General features: G+C 34.4%; 1 protein-coding gene across 1 annotated transcript; it reads left to right on the top strand.

Moving 5' to 3' along the window:
- The first annotated feature begins 805 nt into the window (after nucleotides 1–805).
- Nucleotides 806–19,664, top strand: LOC123548152 (monocarboxylate transporter 5-like). Its single transcript, XM_045335384.2, has 5 exons — nucleotides 806–1,122; nucleotides 15,013–15,156; nucleotides 16,053–16,847; nucleotides 17,613–17,663; nucleotides 18,940–19,664. Exons 3-5 carry the CDS (start codon nucleotides 16,271–16,273, stop codon nucleotides 19,077–19,079), a joined length of 768 nt encoding a protein of 255 aa, XP_045191319.2. The 5' UTR covers nucleotides 806–1,122; nucleotides 15,013–15,156; nucleotides 16,053–16,270; the 3' UTR covers nucleotides 19,080–19,664.

Here is a 19,664-nt window from a genome sequence, read left to right as displayed (position 1 = left end):
TACAGAACGAGTGCATATTGTCGTTCAGATGCGTATTATTATGTCACGAGGGTTGCGCCCTCGTGATATAATTCCTTCGCATCTGAACTCCAAACAATGATTTTTTTCAAGACATGCTGCTCGAAATCTAGACTTAGTACCTCGAAAGATCGACTTACATCACTCGAAATGACGACTTACATAACTCGTACTTTCGACTTACTTACTCGACATTTCAACTAACTTCCATACATGGACGTATATGTGTATGTCCTGATCAATATCTAGTATCTAAAGGGTTATACACGATAACCGGGTTGTGCTTTCATGTACGAAATATCACGATTTTTACCACGCTTAAGTTTGGAAGTTTTCGACCTAGTTAGAGCGCTTGGGCAAAGAAAGTTAACCGTACCCTAAACAAACGTGTAGTTACGTCCTGGATACCTTTTGAGACCAAAAATCGGGTAGCTACAGAGTTTGAGGAGAGGTCATAAAAGGTAACCAGCTAGTGTTTGAATAATTCAACATTTAAATATATCCCTATCTTTTGTTGGTGTTTTTAAAAGGGATACAAATTCAGACGCTGATCATATCATAATTGTTAATTCGCGTGTTATATAAATGTTTTACCTTTACATAACCGTGATTATTCGCAATTTATATCGAATTAACAAGAAACAAAAAAGGATAAGGTATGTTTTATAAATCAGTTTCTTGTAACCGACTATATTGTGAGAAAACATCTTCATTACATTTTTTTGTAATTTGGCACGTTGCGCTCTGTGATCTTAACTAACAATACACCATTTATTGCTGTTTATGCATTAAGTAGTTATATTACAACTAAAACATTGCAATACACATGAACATTTTATAAGTCTATAATGGAGAGAAAACAAAATTCAGAGATAAAAGTTGAAAATTTGGAAAATTCATCTGATCAAATAGACAAATTCAAAAGCCTGGATAAAGGATGGTCTTGGGTAATAATGTTAGCTAGTTTCGGCGCATGTTGTCTAATTGGTGCAAATGTGTATGGTGTAGGAATAATACATGCTACTCTTCTAAAGAGGTATGGATCAAGTGTGTCCCTCACATCATGGGCAGGATCGTTACAGACAGCTTCCGTGTCTCTTGGAGGTATGCATTTACCTTTATTTTATGTTCAGTAGTTCACTACAAATGACTTCTTCAGAAGTTATAATTTGACGCTGTATATTTACATGTTAACGTAAGTTTTTGGCATGATATAATATCTGTGATTTCTAAAAATTTAGCTGCCATATAAAAGCCAGAAGATGGAACTTGGACAGGCTTTTTATATAACTTGTACATGTTACACATCAGAGAGCCCTTTTTCAACATTTTGAATCAACTACTGAATAACAAGTTTAATGTTTGCAAAAATACACTATGAAAACGGAATAATTTGTTTTTGAAAACAGAAATAATTGTAAAGCACAGTTTCAAAAAATAAGTTTAACCGTCAAAAAATGAATTTGCCGGGAGAAGCTAATGAGGTCATGAACCACAGAGAAATAGAAATTGTACACAGTCATGACAGCTTCGTAAATATCGATAAAATCAACGCCTTGAACTAAATTTGATATCATTACTATGGTATTTAATCAAGTTTAATTATAGACGTAGAGAACTAAACTATTTACAATGAGTTATAGATTTTAAATTAATGTGAAACAGCTGATCGTTTTAAGACCTTATGATAGCAATACTTGCTAATCTTTGTAATTATCCCAGACTTCCTTTACCATGCTAAATTTTTAAAATGAACTGGTCCATCATTCAGTTTGGTCAGCACCATTTATTATTCAAAGGTGTGTTTGCTTAAAATTTCCTGACTGAATAGCGAACAATGCAGAACATGAATAGTTGGTCTGTACTGGTAGCAAAGCCACCAGCACCTTTATTATGTCCACATTGATTCCTACATTATTTCTACACTAATTTCTATTTTATGTCTAAACTGATTCCTACATTATGTCAAAGGCTGTGACAGAAGTTCACAGCTCAGTTTTCATGAAGAACTTTGAATGTGAAGAATGGCAGTGCGATTTAATTTGATTTAAATATGGAGGAACAAAAATATGGAACAAATTATTGAACAATCAACAATACAATGTACTTCATATTTTTTCTTAAACTGGCAATTGTTTTGGTTGTGAATCATTCAAGCATGCAATGTTTAGCTGATAGACAGCCTAGACTGAAAGTCTCTTACTACAAATATTTACTGTCAGGGTAATTAAAGTTGGGGTTTTAAATGAAAGAAAATCTAGTGACCGTTGATACATACTGCAAAAGAATACGTACATAATTTATTATGACATAATGCCAGAACAACAAATTAGAGTCCAAATTACGATCTATGAGATATCTATCGTTCTAGCGGAGTTGAATACACGTTAAATTCAGATGTGTCGCCAGGCGACAGTGTAATAAGTTGTTACAGGTTGTTAATGAAGAAGGTCTATAAAGCCTCGTAACCGTAAAACAGTTATCTGAGAGCCGGATATTCCCATCTGCATTTACAATCCGTGGTGCATTATTTTTTCTTAGTTAATTTGGTAGTTCTATGAGTTTTATTTTATATATTTGTCGAATATAGTGTATTAATAAACATTATAGTGAGTATTGTTACGAAAACATTTTAAAGTAATTGTACAAGATACTGTCTCTTGTTTCAAGATATATCTTAAACAAGAGCTCGCCGAACACGAAATTCCCCCCTTGATGCATTCAGTAATTGCACAAGGAACAGAAATTATATGCTCACTGTAAACAAAAGTTCTACCATTCTGGATTAATCTGACCTTGAACTTTAACCTATTAACCTAACAAGAGATTACAGATTGATCTTGGTGCCATCCACTGAGCCATTTTTTAATGTTCCAAATTTCAAGACTAGCTCCAGGTCAAAATCAAGGTCAAAACAATGTGTATGTGGTCCAAATTTGAAAGCTGTGGCTTGATAAATGTGAAAGCAGGTCACTAGATCAATTTCAAGGTAAAGTTAATTTCGGTAGACAGAACTATGCATGTGCTTCAAATTTGGAGGCTGTAGCTTGAGAAATGTGAATCAATTCAAACACAAAAAAAATGCATGCGGTCCAAATTTGAAGCCTTACCTTCAAAAATGTGAAAGTAGGTCACTAGATCAGTCTCAAGATCAAAGTTCATTTCGGTACACAAAACTATGCATGTGGTTCAAATTTGAAGGCTGCACCTTCAGAAATGTGAAAGTAGGTCACTAGGTCAATCTCAAGATCAAAGTTCATTTCAGTACACAAAACTATGCTTGTGGTTCAAATTTGAAGGCTGTAGCTTGATACATGTGAAAGTAGGTCACTAGGTCAAAATCAAGGTCAAATTTTATTTTGGAATAAAAACTATGCATGTGGTCCAAATTTGAAGCCTGTACCTTCAGAAAGGTGAAAGTAGGTCACTAGGTCAATAACAAGGTCAATTTTTTTTCAGTACACAAACCTATGCATGTGGTCCGAATTTGAAGGCTGTAGGTACAGAAATGTGAAAGTAGGTCACTAGGTCAAAATCAAGGTCAAATTCCATTTCGGAACACAAAACTATGCAAGTGGTCCAAATTTGAAGCCTGTACCTTCAGAAATGTGAAAGTAGGTCACTAGGTCAGTCTCAAGATCAAATTTTATTTTGGAACAAAAAACTATGCATGTGGTCCAAATTTGAAGCCTGTACCTTCAGAAAGGTGAAAGTAGGTCACTAGGTCAATAACAAGGTCATTTTTTTTTCAGTACACAAAACTATGCTTGTGGTCCAAATTTGAAGGCTGTAGGTACAGAAATGTGAAAGTAGGTCACTAGGTCAAGATCAAGGTCAACTCATATCAAGGTTCATCTTGCCACTCAAAACTATACATGTGGTCCAAATTTGAATGATGTAAGTTATGGACATGAAGATTCTAAGTTTTTCCCTATATAAGTCTATATGAACCATATGACCTCTGGGGCAGGGCCATATTTGACCCGAGAGGGTTAACTTGAACAAACTTGGTAGAGAACCACAAAATGATGCTACATTACAAAATACTAAAGCCATAGTCTTTGTGGTTGGACAAGAGGACTTTCAAAGTTTTTCCCTATATAAGTATATGTAAACCATGTGACCCCCAAGGCAGAGCCATATTTGACCCTAGGGGAATAATTTGAACAATCTTAGTAGAGGACCACTAGATGATGTCATATACAAAATATCAAAGCCCTATGCCCTGTGGTTTTGGAAAAGAGGTCTTTAAAAGTTTTTTCCTATATAAGTCTATATAAACCATGTGACCCTAGGGGTTTGGTCATATTTGACCCCAGGACAATAATCTGAACAATCTTGGTAGAGGACCACTAGATTTTGCTACAAACAAATATCAAAGCCCTAGGCCCTATGGTTTTGGACAATAAGATCAGAAACCATTTAACTGTTCCTGGCCAATGTGGCCTTGACCTTTGACCTAATGACCTCAAAATCAATAGGGGTCATCTGCTGGTCAAGGCCAACCTAACTATCAATTTTCCTGATACTAGGCCCATGCGTTCTTGAGTTATTGCCTGGAAACCATTTTATGGTTCCTGGTCACTGTGACCTTGACCTTTGACATACTGACCTCAAAATCAATAGGGATCACCTGCTGGTCATGACCAACCACTCTATCAACTTTCGTGATCCTAGGCCTAAGCATTCTTGAGTAATCATCCGGAAACCGTTTTACTGTTCAGGGTCACTGTGACCTTGACCTTAAACATACTGACCTCAAAATCAATAGGGATCATCTGCTGGTCATTACCAACCTCCCTATCAACTTTCATGATCCTATGCTCAGGTATTCTTGAGTTATCATCCGGAAACCGTTTTACTATTCAGGGTCACTGTGACCTTGACCTTTGACATACAGACCTCAAAATCAATAGAGGTCATCCGCTGGTGATGACCAACCTTCCTATCAACTTTTATGATCCTTGGCCCAAGCGCTCTTGAGTTATCCTCCGGAAACGGATTGGTCTACATTCCGACAGACCGACCGACCGACCGACATCTGCAAAACAATATACCCCTCCTTTTTCAAAGGGGACATAATAACAAATATGAGGGAACTTCCCTATTTAGTTTCGAATAATATTCCACACAATATCTTCATTTTCAGTCTGAACAATATACTGTATTCCTATTTTAAGCAAAATGAAGTCAAGCAAGATGCACTGTACTCTATCAGACTGAGTTTTCAATTGATTTTATATTTATTTTATATTCCTTGAGCCACCACCTCCACACCCAACCGGCCTTCCATTTTGTTTTGAACGTTTATTCGTTTGTGAATCATTCACGCATGCAAGATTAAGCTGATAGACAGCCTAGAGTTGAAGTCTCTTGCTAAAGTTGGGGTTTTAAATGAAAGAAACCCTAGTGACCGTTGATACAAACTGCATAAGAATACGTACATAATTTATGGTAATATACATGGCAGGACAACAAACTAGAGCCCAAATTACGATCTATGCGATATCTATATGAGGGAACTTCCCTATTTAGTTTCGAATAATATTCTACACAATATCCTCATTTTCAGTCTGAACAATATACTGTATTCCTATTTTAAGCAAAATCAAGTCAAGCAAGATGCACTGTACTCTATCAATTTTCAATTAATTTTATATTTATTTTATATTCCTTAAACCACCACCTCCACACCCCACCGGCCTTCCATTTTTGATCCGGATTTGAACGTTTATTCGTTTGTGAATCATTCAAGCATGCAAGGTTTAGCTGATAGACAGCCTAGAGTGAAAGTCTTTTACTACAAATATTTACTGTCAGGGTAATTAAAGTTGAGGTTTTAAATGAAAGAAAATCTAGTGACCGTTGAGACAAACTGCATAAGAATACGTACATAACTTATTATGATATACATGCCAGGACAACAAGTTACAGTCCAAATTACGATCTATGAGATATCTATCGTTCTAGCGGAGTTGAAGATACGTTAAATTCAGAGGTGTCGCCAGGCGACAGTGTAATTATTTGTTACAGGTTGTTAATGAAGTAGGTTTATAGAGCCTCGTAACCGTAAAGGTAGCAGGGTACACTTTCGAATTTTGGCCCCCGTCAATATTTGTTATAAATAGAACTTCGTGATTTTGGATGTCTGTAAATTAAGGTGAGAGATAATGATTATTAATTCTTTAGAAAATTTATACAGCCGATACATGTAAAATTCTGATGTCAGTTGGAAAACTAACTGCTGGTAGCTTTGTATGATCAATGAGACACCTTTTCGCGGAAAAATTCAAATCACGGAAGGGTTCTGTGCTTGTTGATTGATACTCAGGAACATTTTCGTTATTTTGTGAAAAAACGAGCTGGATGGGCCCCCATTCCGTTTATGTCCTGACGTTCAGTAAGGACTATTAAATTGAGACATGCAATAAAATTGGACATTGTTCTTGCAGCGGGATCATTGTAGGCTGTTCAAAAGGCGCAAAATTGATGATTTTGGCATGCTATTTTTCATGGATGGTGTAAACCTTTCGTTTTGATAACTTTCTTTATTCTTGTATGAGAATCCTGGTCTTGCCATTAATTAAAAGCACAAAACATGCACGCATTTTATAAAATGGCAACCCTAATTTTGCTCATAGGGGACGTGCAATATTGCGACTCGCTACATGTAAGACCGTCCGTGCCCAAAATTTCGCATCTAAGTGTACCCTGCTACCTTAAAACAGTTATCTGAGAGCCGGATATTCCCATCTGCATTTACAATCAGTGGTACATTATTTTTTCTTAGTTAATGTGGTAGTTCTATGAGTTTTATTTTATATATTTGTCGAATATAGTATATTAATAAACATTATACAGAGTATTGTTAAGAAAACATTTTAAAGTAGTTGTACAGGATTTTTTCGTTTTTACTGTCGAAGATTGACGATACCCCAATACTAATGTTCGTATTACCAGTTACGACACAGATTTACTGTTCTAATCAAGCATGTAAAAGAAAAATTCGCCCACAGTAATCCAGTTATAACGCAATCATGGCTGTGATTTTTAAAAACAAATTATGAACATTTCGATTGTATGGAATGATACGTAAAGTAAGTGTTAAGCAAACGAAATGCAAATCATTAAAAACATTTGGCAAGGAAAAGGCTCTCGATCCTGCAAGCCTATTGTGGGTCTAATAAGGGGCAGTCACTGGAAACTGAGAAAATATTTAAAAGAAACCGATTCGTTCTTTATTCTTGAAAAAAATAAAAAGAAATGTCATAATATCTTCATATACTGATTTTGATGCTTTTCGGAGCAAGACTGCTAAATCCATTGAGAACTATTGTGTTAAACTGTGATCTCGTTACAATGTTGGTTTTAGGGCATCAAAAGCTGAGAGATGTAATATACAATTAAACCCAGATATAGTAAACTCGAGTGTTAGTTTTACGCAGACTTTGTTTTATAAGGGGAAACTTACAAAATGTCTGCCATAATTTAACAATCATAGAGACTTGTTAAATCGTGTTAAAAGTAATGAGAAAAATAAGAAAACAGTTTGAAAATGAGTTGTACAAGCGTAGCGTCGTGATGAAACAGGTTGTGTTCGAAAATTCTAATTTTTTAATCGAATGAATATTTTTTTCAATAAAATCCAAGATGCATTATAATTAAATCATTACCTATAATGTGGATTTAATATAACAGAAATGGTGATTGTCTAAATGACTAAAATACAGAGCGTAGGTACAATACTTCGAATGTAAATAGCCTTCTCATGGCTCTTCTAGGGAATCCAAAGCTTGAAAGCATATTGAAATGTTACGCAAATTTAAAGAAAAGTACCTACTTCAAAGATCGTTTCTAGATCACTTATGCGTCTCGTTCAATGGAGCTTTATATGAAATATAGCGGAACAGTCTGGGACAATTCCACCGCAACAGAAAAAATACACATCGAATGCAGCGGTAATCATAATATGTGCTACAAAATTGTGCCGTATTAAAATTCTCTTAAGCGAGCTAAAGATTGATACCTTTATCTTCCAGGAGAAAAAAAAAACAACATGTTTTTTACCTTTTACATAATGAAAAATCACCTTACTCATACTTATCTATCAGACTTAATCCCGATGAACATAAACACTCGATATGCATTATGGAAAAAATGGTGGCCCTTTAATGAACACGCGCACGCGATTTTATTAAGAAACATACCTTCCTTCCGCTTTAACATGAATCATCATCGTGTACCTCCGCAATTTCAACTCCGTCGTGGCCGTCTTCTTCAATGAAATATGACTAATTCAGAAAATCAGTTGCAGACGACCCGTACGTTGAGAGATTGAAACAGTAAACATTTTTTTACTAGCACGTCCTCTTAAAACCGCATTTTTGTATCTTGTGTTTTTGTATTTTGACTGATACTGCAAAATGATCACTTGCAGACTAAGATCTGTTTACCTGTAAGAGTTACCGCTCATTGTATATATACTGTAAAATAGTCTAACATGTTATATGACATTTCAGTTTCCGCAGAAATAAGGAGAAAGACAGTTAATATATACATAAAAAACATAGCATATTTTATTACTGTAATAATTAGACATTTTTCTAGGAGCGTTTTGAAATGTAAACTTTTCAAGTGTCTTCCCTTAAATTAGGTAAGACAAGTTCGAAACTGAAGTTATTGTACAACAACTGTTTGTGAAAATAAATATTTACTGTCAACACTAAATCTTTGCTGAATGTACATTATCAGTTGGTTATCAAATTTAACTTAGACTGCAAAAGTTGTTGATAATGTTGATGAGTTAGCACAAGTAATCTGACAACTACTAAAATGGTTAGATGACCTATCTGTCCTTTCGGTACTATCCCAGTTTTTTACAAACCATTTAACTCGAATCATTTCGATTGCGGAATGTCTACTTTAAATCGGTTAAACGGGATACATGCACATGTTGCAAACGAACAGTCAGACAAGCTAAACAATAATAATGTTTTGCATCAATTTTTTTTCATGGGGGATGGGGGTGGTCAGGGGTCTCTTATGAGTCTCTTATTCTGTTAATATCCTGTATTATGTTATCAATTGAATATTTCAGGAGATATTATCACTTCTGGCATGTTACCAAATTCATAGTTAGTATATAGTCCTGATAACTTCAAAACAACTGGATACAAGCTTTATTAGAGATACTTTTGTCATTTTATAACAGTATTATATTGCGCATGAGGTAATTGTCAGTGCATTTCAATTTTATACGTTTTCTTTCCAGATCGGTACTTTAATATGTCGCAATTTTTAGGTATATTCGTCTTTAAACATTAAAACTTGCATAGGCAAACTGTAAAAAAAAATAGGCGCAGTTGTTTTCTATCACAATGACGAGTTTCGTGCTTAACATTGAAAAAAGTCTTGTTTTATATCTAATAGTGAAAACTCGATAACATGATATTTTTGACAAACAGTAATCGCAAATATCATAATAATGAAGACGGTTAAACAAATGAAAGTGATCTAACCTTTATGTTTATAAACAATATATGTCAAAGAACTATAAATTTATTATATGTTAAAGGTGCAATGACTCTTAATGGAACATAGCAAATCGGGATAAAATCAAATTATTGTGTTTTATCTATAAGAAAGAAATAGAAAGTTTGTTTTGTGGAGTTTTAAACAAAATCGATACAGTTTATGACTTGTGTCAATTGCCTAATTTTAAAAAATAACCCCGGTTTCCCCAAAGACTGGACGACCACACCAATGAACGAAATCGTACCCGCCTCTGTGCTAAGAAATTCATTTGCAGTTAATTACGATCCTTCCTGTACTTATCAGCATACAAGTTCAGCATCAAATCAATTTACTGAAAAAGGTACAAATTATGGAAGACAACACATTTAGCAAATACTTAGCTTCCTTCGCTCTATGGCTGATAGAAAACGAAAACAGACGGCGGCCGAAATCTTTCAAAGGCCCAACATATTATGGTGGTTCTTGAAAAACATCTGTGTTTATGTCGCAAAGACTTAAGGTACTCGATGCATTTTCCTGCGTACTTAATTGGCTTACGTTTACCCCAAATTGTTCATGCAAGGTTGGAGTGGAATGTCAATGTCATGAGGATACTAACCCGATGGATGACACATCTAAGTAGCTGGCGCTTAGTTGAAAGTTCGAAAAATCTAGTCTTGATTATATAAACGGTGTACACTTTTGAAATTTTAGATTTTAATGCTTAATGGACCTTGAGCGTGTTGAGCGACCTGTGGAGTTTCCACTTTTTCTATTGAAACCACTCGATTTGCATTCTTCCGTATTAGGTTCAATTTTGTCGTTACCTACAGGTTTCATGGCTTCAAACACGTCTGAAATTTAAGTTCTCCAACATAGGCAGTGTTGTTTTTTGTTGTTGTTGTTATTAATGCTGTTGTTGACATTTAGATAGAAAAATGATTTTTCACCCTCTTTTACAATATGTAAACATATAGTTATTATATCTCTGAGATAACTGTTAAAACTCATTTCATTTTTAATACGATAATCATTTGTATTTTTTGTAATAACTACCGACGGAAGCATAATTTTGATTCGTTATTTTTTACAAGCTTCTGTTTCCGAAACATAAATTTGATAATGTTATTTTTCTGTATTTGTTAGTTCCATTGACACAAGGTACTGGAGTCATCCGTGGAAAGGCTCAAAACTTGTTTCAATGTCTATTCAAAGGGCGTCGTTTTCTTGTTTATGCCATTGTAAACGTAAAAAGAAACTTCAAAGAATTTATTTGCTAGTTCAAATTAAGTGATGGATATATAAATTGATGAGTACACCTTTCTAAGGACTGGATACGTAACTTTGTCTGTTTTCTATAAACTTCTTTCTAAATGTTTGAGTACACGGTACCCAGGTCTCGTGTTCGCGTATTAGGTAGGACTTGCTATTGGTGCACCTTTATATGGATCGTTTTACTGATTTTTTAACAAATAATCGAAAATTACATTTATTAATCAAAGGGAACAAATCATAATAATGTAATCATTTAAGTAAATATTTTAAATACTTTCAATTAAGCTTGATTATATATGTGATTTTAAAAGCATTTTGCATTAGATATTTTGCAGTTAAAATTAGTATGGTGCACCGACTTTTCATAGATTCCTATATGTACATATGCCCTATGCCCTTTGGAAGAACCATCCTATACACACCGGATGTCTTTAATTGCATCTTATCCACTGTAATAACGAATCATTTGCTGTAAAACCGATACTTCAACGATTTAGAATTTTAATTGAATGCATACTATAAACCATTTTCTTGTTAGTATTAATTGTAATTGAGTCTAAAAAATAAATTCAGATTAAAAACAAACACCTTTGGGTTCACAGTTGATTATCTATGCTAATTAGTAATAATGCACGTACTGTTGATAATTTTGAAATTTAATAGCATATTTAAAATATAATTATTGCAAACAATAGGTATTTACAACTTTGTAAAATTAAAAACTACCAACACTAATTCTTTTTGAAATATCACCAAGGAAAAAATTAGTTTCGTCATTACCGGCTTCTGCAGCAGCTAGGCATATCTCTAAATTTGTACGACCTTTTTTGAAATTTTAACTTACGAACGAGCTGTATATTTAGAAAAGGTGAAACATTTCTGTATGCTCAGTGAATAAAAAATCTGTATGAAGCGGAGCGGGTGGATGGGAGGGCGTACGAAGAACGAAGATCTTTTAAGTTATTGTAAATGTATAGCAAACAATTTCTAATAAACAGTTTTATAAAGCGTACTTATTTGTTGGATTGAATGTAATAGTTCGTGCGTTAAGATGGGTGTGAACCACACTGAGACTCTTTGCAAATCCGTGAATCGCGCTGCAGTTTATATTAATCTAAACGTATAAAATGCATTCAAGCCATATATTAGCTCGTTGATTCGAAGAATATGTAGACATTTGCATCAGGGTCCCGATTTGATTAGGTCTTCCATGTAAGCTCGTATTGCAGTATCCACTAATTGGAATACACTTAATCATTGTGATTATCTGACATGCGGAACATATGTTCCATAACTCTTTCTTGCTTTTTTCTTATGTTATGCCCCTTTATAACTTCATTTGTTTGGGTTTCGGTTTAAAAAAATCCCTTTTTTGACTTTGCAATAATTTGCTTATTTTTGTGTGTAAGCTAGTATTTATGTAATTACGGATGGAAGGGATTGAAACTTTACATAGGTGTTCACTGTGTTGATTTGATATGTAATGCACAATTCCGTATTACAAAGTTATGCCCCTTTTCGAGTTTTTAGTTTTTGGGGTACATTTGTAAGCTGGTATATCTGTAGCCCCGTCTGGATTGAAACTTCACACATTTGTTCACTGTGAGAATATGACATAATATGCAAATATCCCGTAATACTATTCTGCTTTTCACACGGAAACGCTTCATTTTGGAATTTTTTTTGTTGAAAATTTTGTCGTCGATTTAAAATTAGAAAAATAATGAACGATCTCTTTCGCTCATGTTTTTGTAAATAACGTCAGATCGCGCGTGAAATATTGCAAAAGATGTTGCCCCGAATTATTATTACACCATTGTTGTTTTGCAAGAAGGGTAATCAAAGCTTGATGTTTATATTGATGTTGTTTATATTGTAAAAAATTATGCAGCCTTTTTCCGAAATTCAATGTATGTATCAGTAAACTGACAGTGGTCGTGTAGAGTAGTATACATGTCTTATATGTTGTTCAATTTTCATCTGAAACAACCTTTTCTTTCTATGATTTGGTGTTGTTTGAATTTTTTTTCTCAAAATGTAAGGCTAAGTCTTAACCTTCTTTCGATGTGGAAATATATCTGATATCATGGCATGACACCGACGGTAAAGAATAAAGAAGTAAAAATATCATGACATAAGTTATTGTAGATAAACACAGTCAAGAAGAGATCAATCCAAAATCACAAAGCGACTGCCCTTAATACACGAGAAAAATTAATTACATATGTAACATCATTGTTGAATGTTGACATTCTTAAGAAGAAAACAAGATTCCGATTACGGATGGCTAGCACTTAAAGTCATATGATAAATGTGGAATACATTTTATTTTTCTGAAATGAATTTCCTTTCTTTAATGCAACGCTGAATCCTTTCTTTAATGCAACGCTGAAAGACACCTGTGTAACAGCCAAATCAAAATAGAAATTATCAATCACAGACTTTTCAATTGAGCTCCTTTGTTTAATTCTTAACATTGAAACTATTCTCTTATTTGGACAAGAACACTCTATCTTTATCTTTATCTTTATGTTTATCATATGTAACAAGACCGAGAGACCTACCATTTCAGTGACGATAGTTACAAAGCTGATAATAGATAGAGGATATTTGTTTGTTTTAGTGTAAGATCGAAATATATTTCACTGAGTGAACACTATAATGCAATATTTTCACGAGTGGCATATATTTCGATCTTACAATTGAAACAAACAAATTTTCAATTTATTCTATGTATTTTAAATAGTTTTAACAAATTTTATTCATTTTGTCCGCGCAACGTCACGTGCATCGCATAATGACGTCATTATGTCGAGATGTCAGGATATCTTTATAGACAAACTTTAAATAGTTCTATCAAGTTTCCTGATTTCTTTTACATTTCATTATGACAGAATGTATATATTTATGATCATGTTAGTATTTCTATACATCTATATCTTTACTGAAGTAGATCTATATTTTGTAAGGAATTTTCTATTATTTATAATTCATATTCGTTCGCATTGAAGTGCACTGTAGTTGTGTACCAGTGAAAAATAAAAATGATATTTTCACTGTTTGATACAGTGAAAATATCAATTTTATGCCACCGATAAATTTCAGTATTTCACTGTGGAGAGCACAAAATAAAATTCGTATCATGAGCATTTATTTCAATATTTGAAACGAAAGTCATTTCAAATGTATTCAGCTGAAAGGTTACATCGGAAACGATCAATTTAACAAGAGAGCAATAAAACATTGTTCAATGATTATAAAAATATGTTAAAGCTATAACTCGTTTAAATTTTTTACTATTTCATCTCGTGCCTATCCATTGCCGTCATAAAGTAATCAAAACGTTAATCATCTTTTTCATTTACATCTTATTCATATTATGATAGTGAAACTCGATGTAATATAAGTAATATAACCTAGTTTTTTCTTTAGAAATATAATATTGAAGTAAATCTAAATATACAAAGAAAAGGTATGTTGAATATATTACTGGGGATATCGAATTTCTGATAAGATGCATTAGTAAATTTTAATAGTAAGTTTAAGAATGATATGTACATATACACTTTATAACAATATCATAAGGACATTACTATGTAAATATCAGTCAACCTAAAAATCTGTAAAATACCCACAACTTTAATTTTAATTGCAATTTATTCAACAATAGAGTACTGTAATATAGGAGAAATTGTCCAGACACATTTATCAAAAAAATACTTTAACATGTCATAACACCACAAAAAGAATCTATGTGGAACTTGCTGACGATATGTACAAGCTTTGATTCTAAACACTTCTGAAGTCTGATCAGAGATCTTGGATATATTGGTCTAAGGATTTCCTTGTAAATGATGAGTTTCCGGAAAGGTGGGTAGCAACTAATTCCATACTGAGGTAGCCATATAATTAAAAATATATACTTTAATTCAGTTTCTCATATCATATTGTATCGATGAATTTACACTCGGCGAGTTCCTTAGCAACGGAAGTAAAATTTCGCGCATACACACTCTATGTAGGGCAAAAAAGACATGACCGCAGAATGTAGAGTAAGTTGAAGTTATATCATATTTCAATTAGGTAATTAAATAAATTACAAGTGCCAGACAAAGAAGACTATAATTATGCTTCACACGTTTTAGTCACAAGGAACAGGACATTTTCATACAGACATTAAAACATGCTTTGACGTATATTTTACAGCTCCTTTGTCAAGCTATTTTGCGGACAGTTTCAGTTGTCGGACAGCGGTTATGTTATCAGGAACACTTTTGGTGGCGGGATATTTGGGAACAGCATTTGCACCTAACATTCAAACAGCAATTTTCACCTTGGGAATCGTTGCCGGTAAGATTATTCTAAATATCAAATTGTTTTATCAACTTTTAGCCCGCTAAATTTCCAAAATGGACTGGTCCATCAATCAATTCGGGTAGTACCATTTATTTTTCGAATGGATGTTCGACTGAATAGCGAAAAGTGCAAAGCATGATCAGCTTGCACGGATCTTGGTATGCATTGGTCACAAAGGCAAAACCACTTGCCGCTAGCTGCGTCATACCAAGAACGTGAAAAATGTTGGCATAGCTCTCTGCATTAAGTGAATAGTTCCAGATTGGCCCAGCGTCAATATAATATGACTTGGTTGGGCATCATGTTACGTATCCACTGCGTGATGTTCAAGTAGGGAAGCAGTATAAAGTTGGGCATCATGTTACGTATCCACTGCGTGATGTTCAAGTAGGGAAGCAGTATAAAGTTGGGCATCATGTTACGTATCCACTGCGTGATGTTCAAGTAGGGAAGCAGTATAAAGTTGGGCATTATGTTACGTATCCACTGCGTGATGTTCACGTAGGGAAGCAGTATAAAGTTGGGCATTATGCTCACTGCTATATGATGACACCGTCGTTAATACACCTAAAAATTGTTGAAAAAGCCCCTTAACCCGAACACACGCACGCACAAACACACACATACATAACAAACAACAAAGAATAGTATGAAAATGTAGTTGGACAGACGGACTGGACAAAGTGATTACTACATTGCACTTCCCTAGAAAATCGTTTAGTTTAATGATTATGTTTTTTGGTCCGGAAGTAAAATCTGTCTCTTTAAAAACACGGTAGTTCTGTTTACATAGCTAATTTACAAGACCTTCATTAACAAAATGCCTAACGATTGATGACTTAACATTTCACAAAAGTTCACTCCTGTTGATTAGATATATTTAACTTCAGGTTGCGGTGCTGGTGTCGGATATACAGCAAGCATGGTTGTTATTGAATTCAATTTCAAACGGAGACGCCACATTGCTTTAGGTTTTGCTCTTTCTGGAATGGGTGCCGGTCTCTTTGCGCTCTCACCCCTGATGCAACTGGCTCGAAATTACTATGGATCTACAGGGTTTTTTATTATACAGGCCACAATGTCTCTGAACATTGTAACGTTTTGAGCGATGTATTTTCCAAGTCAACTGGAACTACATACACAAGAAATGCGCAAATGTAACAAAGATAATGCAAGGTCCGACAAAGCAAAATCAAATTCCGACGGAGGCTTTACGCAGTATTGTAAAGCTTTAGTTAACAAACAAATAGCTCTCTTGAGTGTTGGTATGTTTTTGAACTGCGTCGGGACATTTTTAATCTATTTGCATCTGCCGGTATATATTGTGTCGAAAGGTTTCACAGATTTTCAGGCTGCATGGATGGTATCAGTGACAGGTATATTATCTGTCGTTGGCCGTATAATAACCGGATTCGTTGCAAATCTGAGTATGTTCAAAGATATTTGGTTATACGCAGGTACATTGGGCGTCGTTTCAATAAGCACAGTTGTGTATCCGCACATATCATATACATTTGCAGGGCACATCGTCTTTGCGACAGTCTTTGGTTTGTTTTTCGGCAGCTGCTATGTACTAATGACGGTAGTAAATATACGTATTGTCGGTATCAAGTTTGTGTCTGCAGCAGTAGGAATTGAGTTTTTCTTTGGTGGAATTGGTGCTGTATTAGGACCAGTAATTGCTGGTAAATACAAAACCATTTTCTTACATTTCATTTTAGAACAATTATAACATAGATAATCATAATTATAGACACTAGTATATTAATTATTATACAGCTAAAATAAGTCTTCTTCTTGAAATTCAAGAATAATAAAGAAAATGCATCATTTTGATTGTGTCTGACGGAACGGACTGAGGTCTTTACGATAAGCAACTTTAAAATCACACCGGGACCGAGCTGTTTTGATATCTGTCTTCTGCCCTATTTCGTCGGACCCTTACGTGGCTTTCTCTTAATGCTCTGTTTTCTGCAAAAACATTAAATAGATGTGGTTGTTGTTGTTGTTGTTGTTCTTCTTCTTCTTCTTCTTCTTCTTCTTAACAATAACATTTTATACAAATTTACGGGAGCATTTACATGCCATGCCTTTTGTTAATGGTGTATGTTTTAAGGATTTGCCTGCGGGGATAACTTTTAATTACACTGTCCTGTGAGTTTGGAACATGGTGGGGGTAAAAATGAGGTTAAATGCGCACGATAAACTGGTTTAAGCTCCCAAATGGTGGTTTTGCATTGACTGTTCCTTGGCGGCTCCCACTTTTTTCCCTTTATATGTTCGTTGTGTCCTCGTGTGATTGCTTTGTCTTTGTCTGTACATGTGTGCGTGTGCGTGTGTTTGTTTATGTATGCTAGGCTTGCAAACGGTTGAATGCTTTGGGTTACGCTTTGGGAAAGCTATGTTTTTATTGAGGCTTAACCTGATGTACAGTTCGCTTTTATTTGCAGGTGTACTGGTGGACAATGGTGGTACATACGAACAATCGTTTACTTTTGCAGGTATTGCGAATATCATATATTTTCTAAATGATAATCTTTGTCGTCCAACATAATATTGTACAAACATTTAGGAACAAGTGTATTTGTTTTGATCTTTGGTTTTACAGGTCTTTGAAAAATAATAACGACGGGCATGTGATTTAATCAATTATTCAAACAGCTTGGAAAAAATTTAATATTGCTTGAAAATTTGAGAAACATAGAATTCAAAATTTGTAGTACTTTCATTTTGCATGTCCTACCAAGGTGCGGCAGAGGTGCTGCAAATGTATGTCGAGATATTAAAGTTGCGTTAATAATATTTGCTATGTCTGGTCTGTAGGGACAGCACATATTTATTTTCGTGTTATAGCATCTGCAAAATCTCTAGGGATAGGTTGGTACTCAAGCCCAGTAGGGCGAAGATATCAATGTATCCCGAGCGATTCTGCAGATGCTACATCACGAAACGAACATGCGCTAAAGTTATTCTGGCATAAAGCTGGTAAAACATCTAAAAAATATATGTATTGTTCATCAATACAAATAAATGTCTTAACAGCATTGTTTTTACAATGACGTCATTTCCTTTTGAATTAACTGTTACGGGGTGGCCATAATTCGTTTACCACTTGGCGCGGAACGCGCATACGTTAAAAGGTGTGTTAATAGCGCGCTAGTGCGAGGATATCTCTCTTTTAACACGCGTTTACTGTCCTGTTAAAACCCCAGCTGAAAACGACAAAACAGCTGTTTTATGCTAGCATACTCATTATTTTTAACACAGTAAACACACTGCCATGATACTCTTTCAAAAACTTTAACTACGCTATCGCACCCATCGCTGAAATTAACTCAGTCAAGTTAAAAACCTTTTCCAATACATACATAGTTTTCACATAGTGTCATACTGGCCAAATACGGGCATAGTGTTCACAGTAACAGCTGTACGAACGACTGCAAATTACTGTCTAGACGGATGATTACCTGTAACTCATGTATTTGCATTTGTCTCTCAACATTGCAATATTAACTAGGTATCTAAAATCCAAGCTTCTGATACAGAAACCCTTTTTTATTTTGCATCGTTTCGGCACATCATGTACGGTTTAATCAGAATTGCCCAATAAGAGTCAAGTTGTTCGTAATATCATATAGTTAACATTTACTTTTTAGACCACATACTATGGATACATATGCATGTGTTTCAGATGATGTTTGTTAATATATAAGTAAGTCTTCATTTTGAGAGAATTGTTCAATTAGCACAGTCACAATCAATACATTATTTTTTCAGGTGTTTGTATCTTTCTAGCGGCAGCTTTAAGCATACTTACAGTGTGTCATGATGTTCCTGGAAAAGAATTTGAAAATCACAATGTAGACAAAGAGAGTAAACCTGTGACGCTGATATCAGTCACTTCATTGTCTATGTAAGACATGATTGATATCAGTCACTTCATTGTCTATGTAAATCATGATAACTCGAGGGCTGAGCGCGAAACTATTTTATCTTGTTCTTCATTTATATACAGTTACAATAGTTTCGCGCTCAGCCCACGAACTGTTATAGCGTGTACTTGTTGCTACTTTCTGGATGCTGGATTTTAAAGGCAATGATTTTCTTTGAAATATGAGTTTTTGCTTCTGAATTATCAAAAGAATGCAAAATCAAGAAAAAAAGATGCCCGAGCCGGGAATGAAACCGGGCGAAAATAAAAGTTGATCAATAAATAAAGCGTTACAAACGCCTTTCAATTTTCAATGTAAAAATTAGTAAAAACTAATCATCATGTGTTTCGATAATATATAGTCTGACAGTAATTTAGTTTCAAAGCTTTCTTAAGAAATATATGATCTGGAGGACAGTGCCTTTAACAGTAACGTATATAATAGCTTACTACAGTGGTAAGAACTTTATAAATTCTCTTTCGTTCTAATCTCTTTCGTACTTGTAATATGTTTTCCTTCTTGTAAAATGTAATTGTAATATTATTTCCGAAATAAATGTTTAAACTACCA

Source organism: Mercenaria mercenaria, chromosome 9 (genome assembly GCF_021730395.1).
Source record: "Mercenaria mercenaria strain notata chromosome 9, MADL_Memer_1, whole genome shotgun sequence".
Lineage (NCBI taxonomy): Eukaryota > Metazoa > Mollusca > Bivalvia > Venerida > Veneridae > Mercenaria > Mercenaria mercenaria.
Note: the sequence above shows the minus strand (reverse complement) of the source record. Positions and strands in the feature narration are given on the sequence as shown.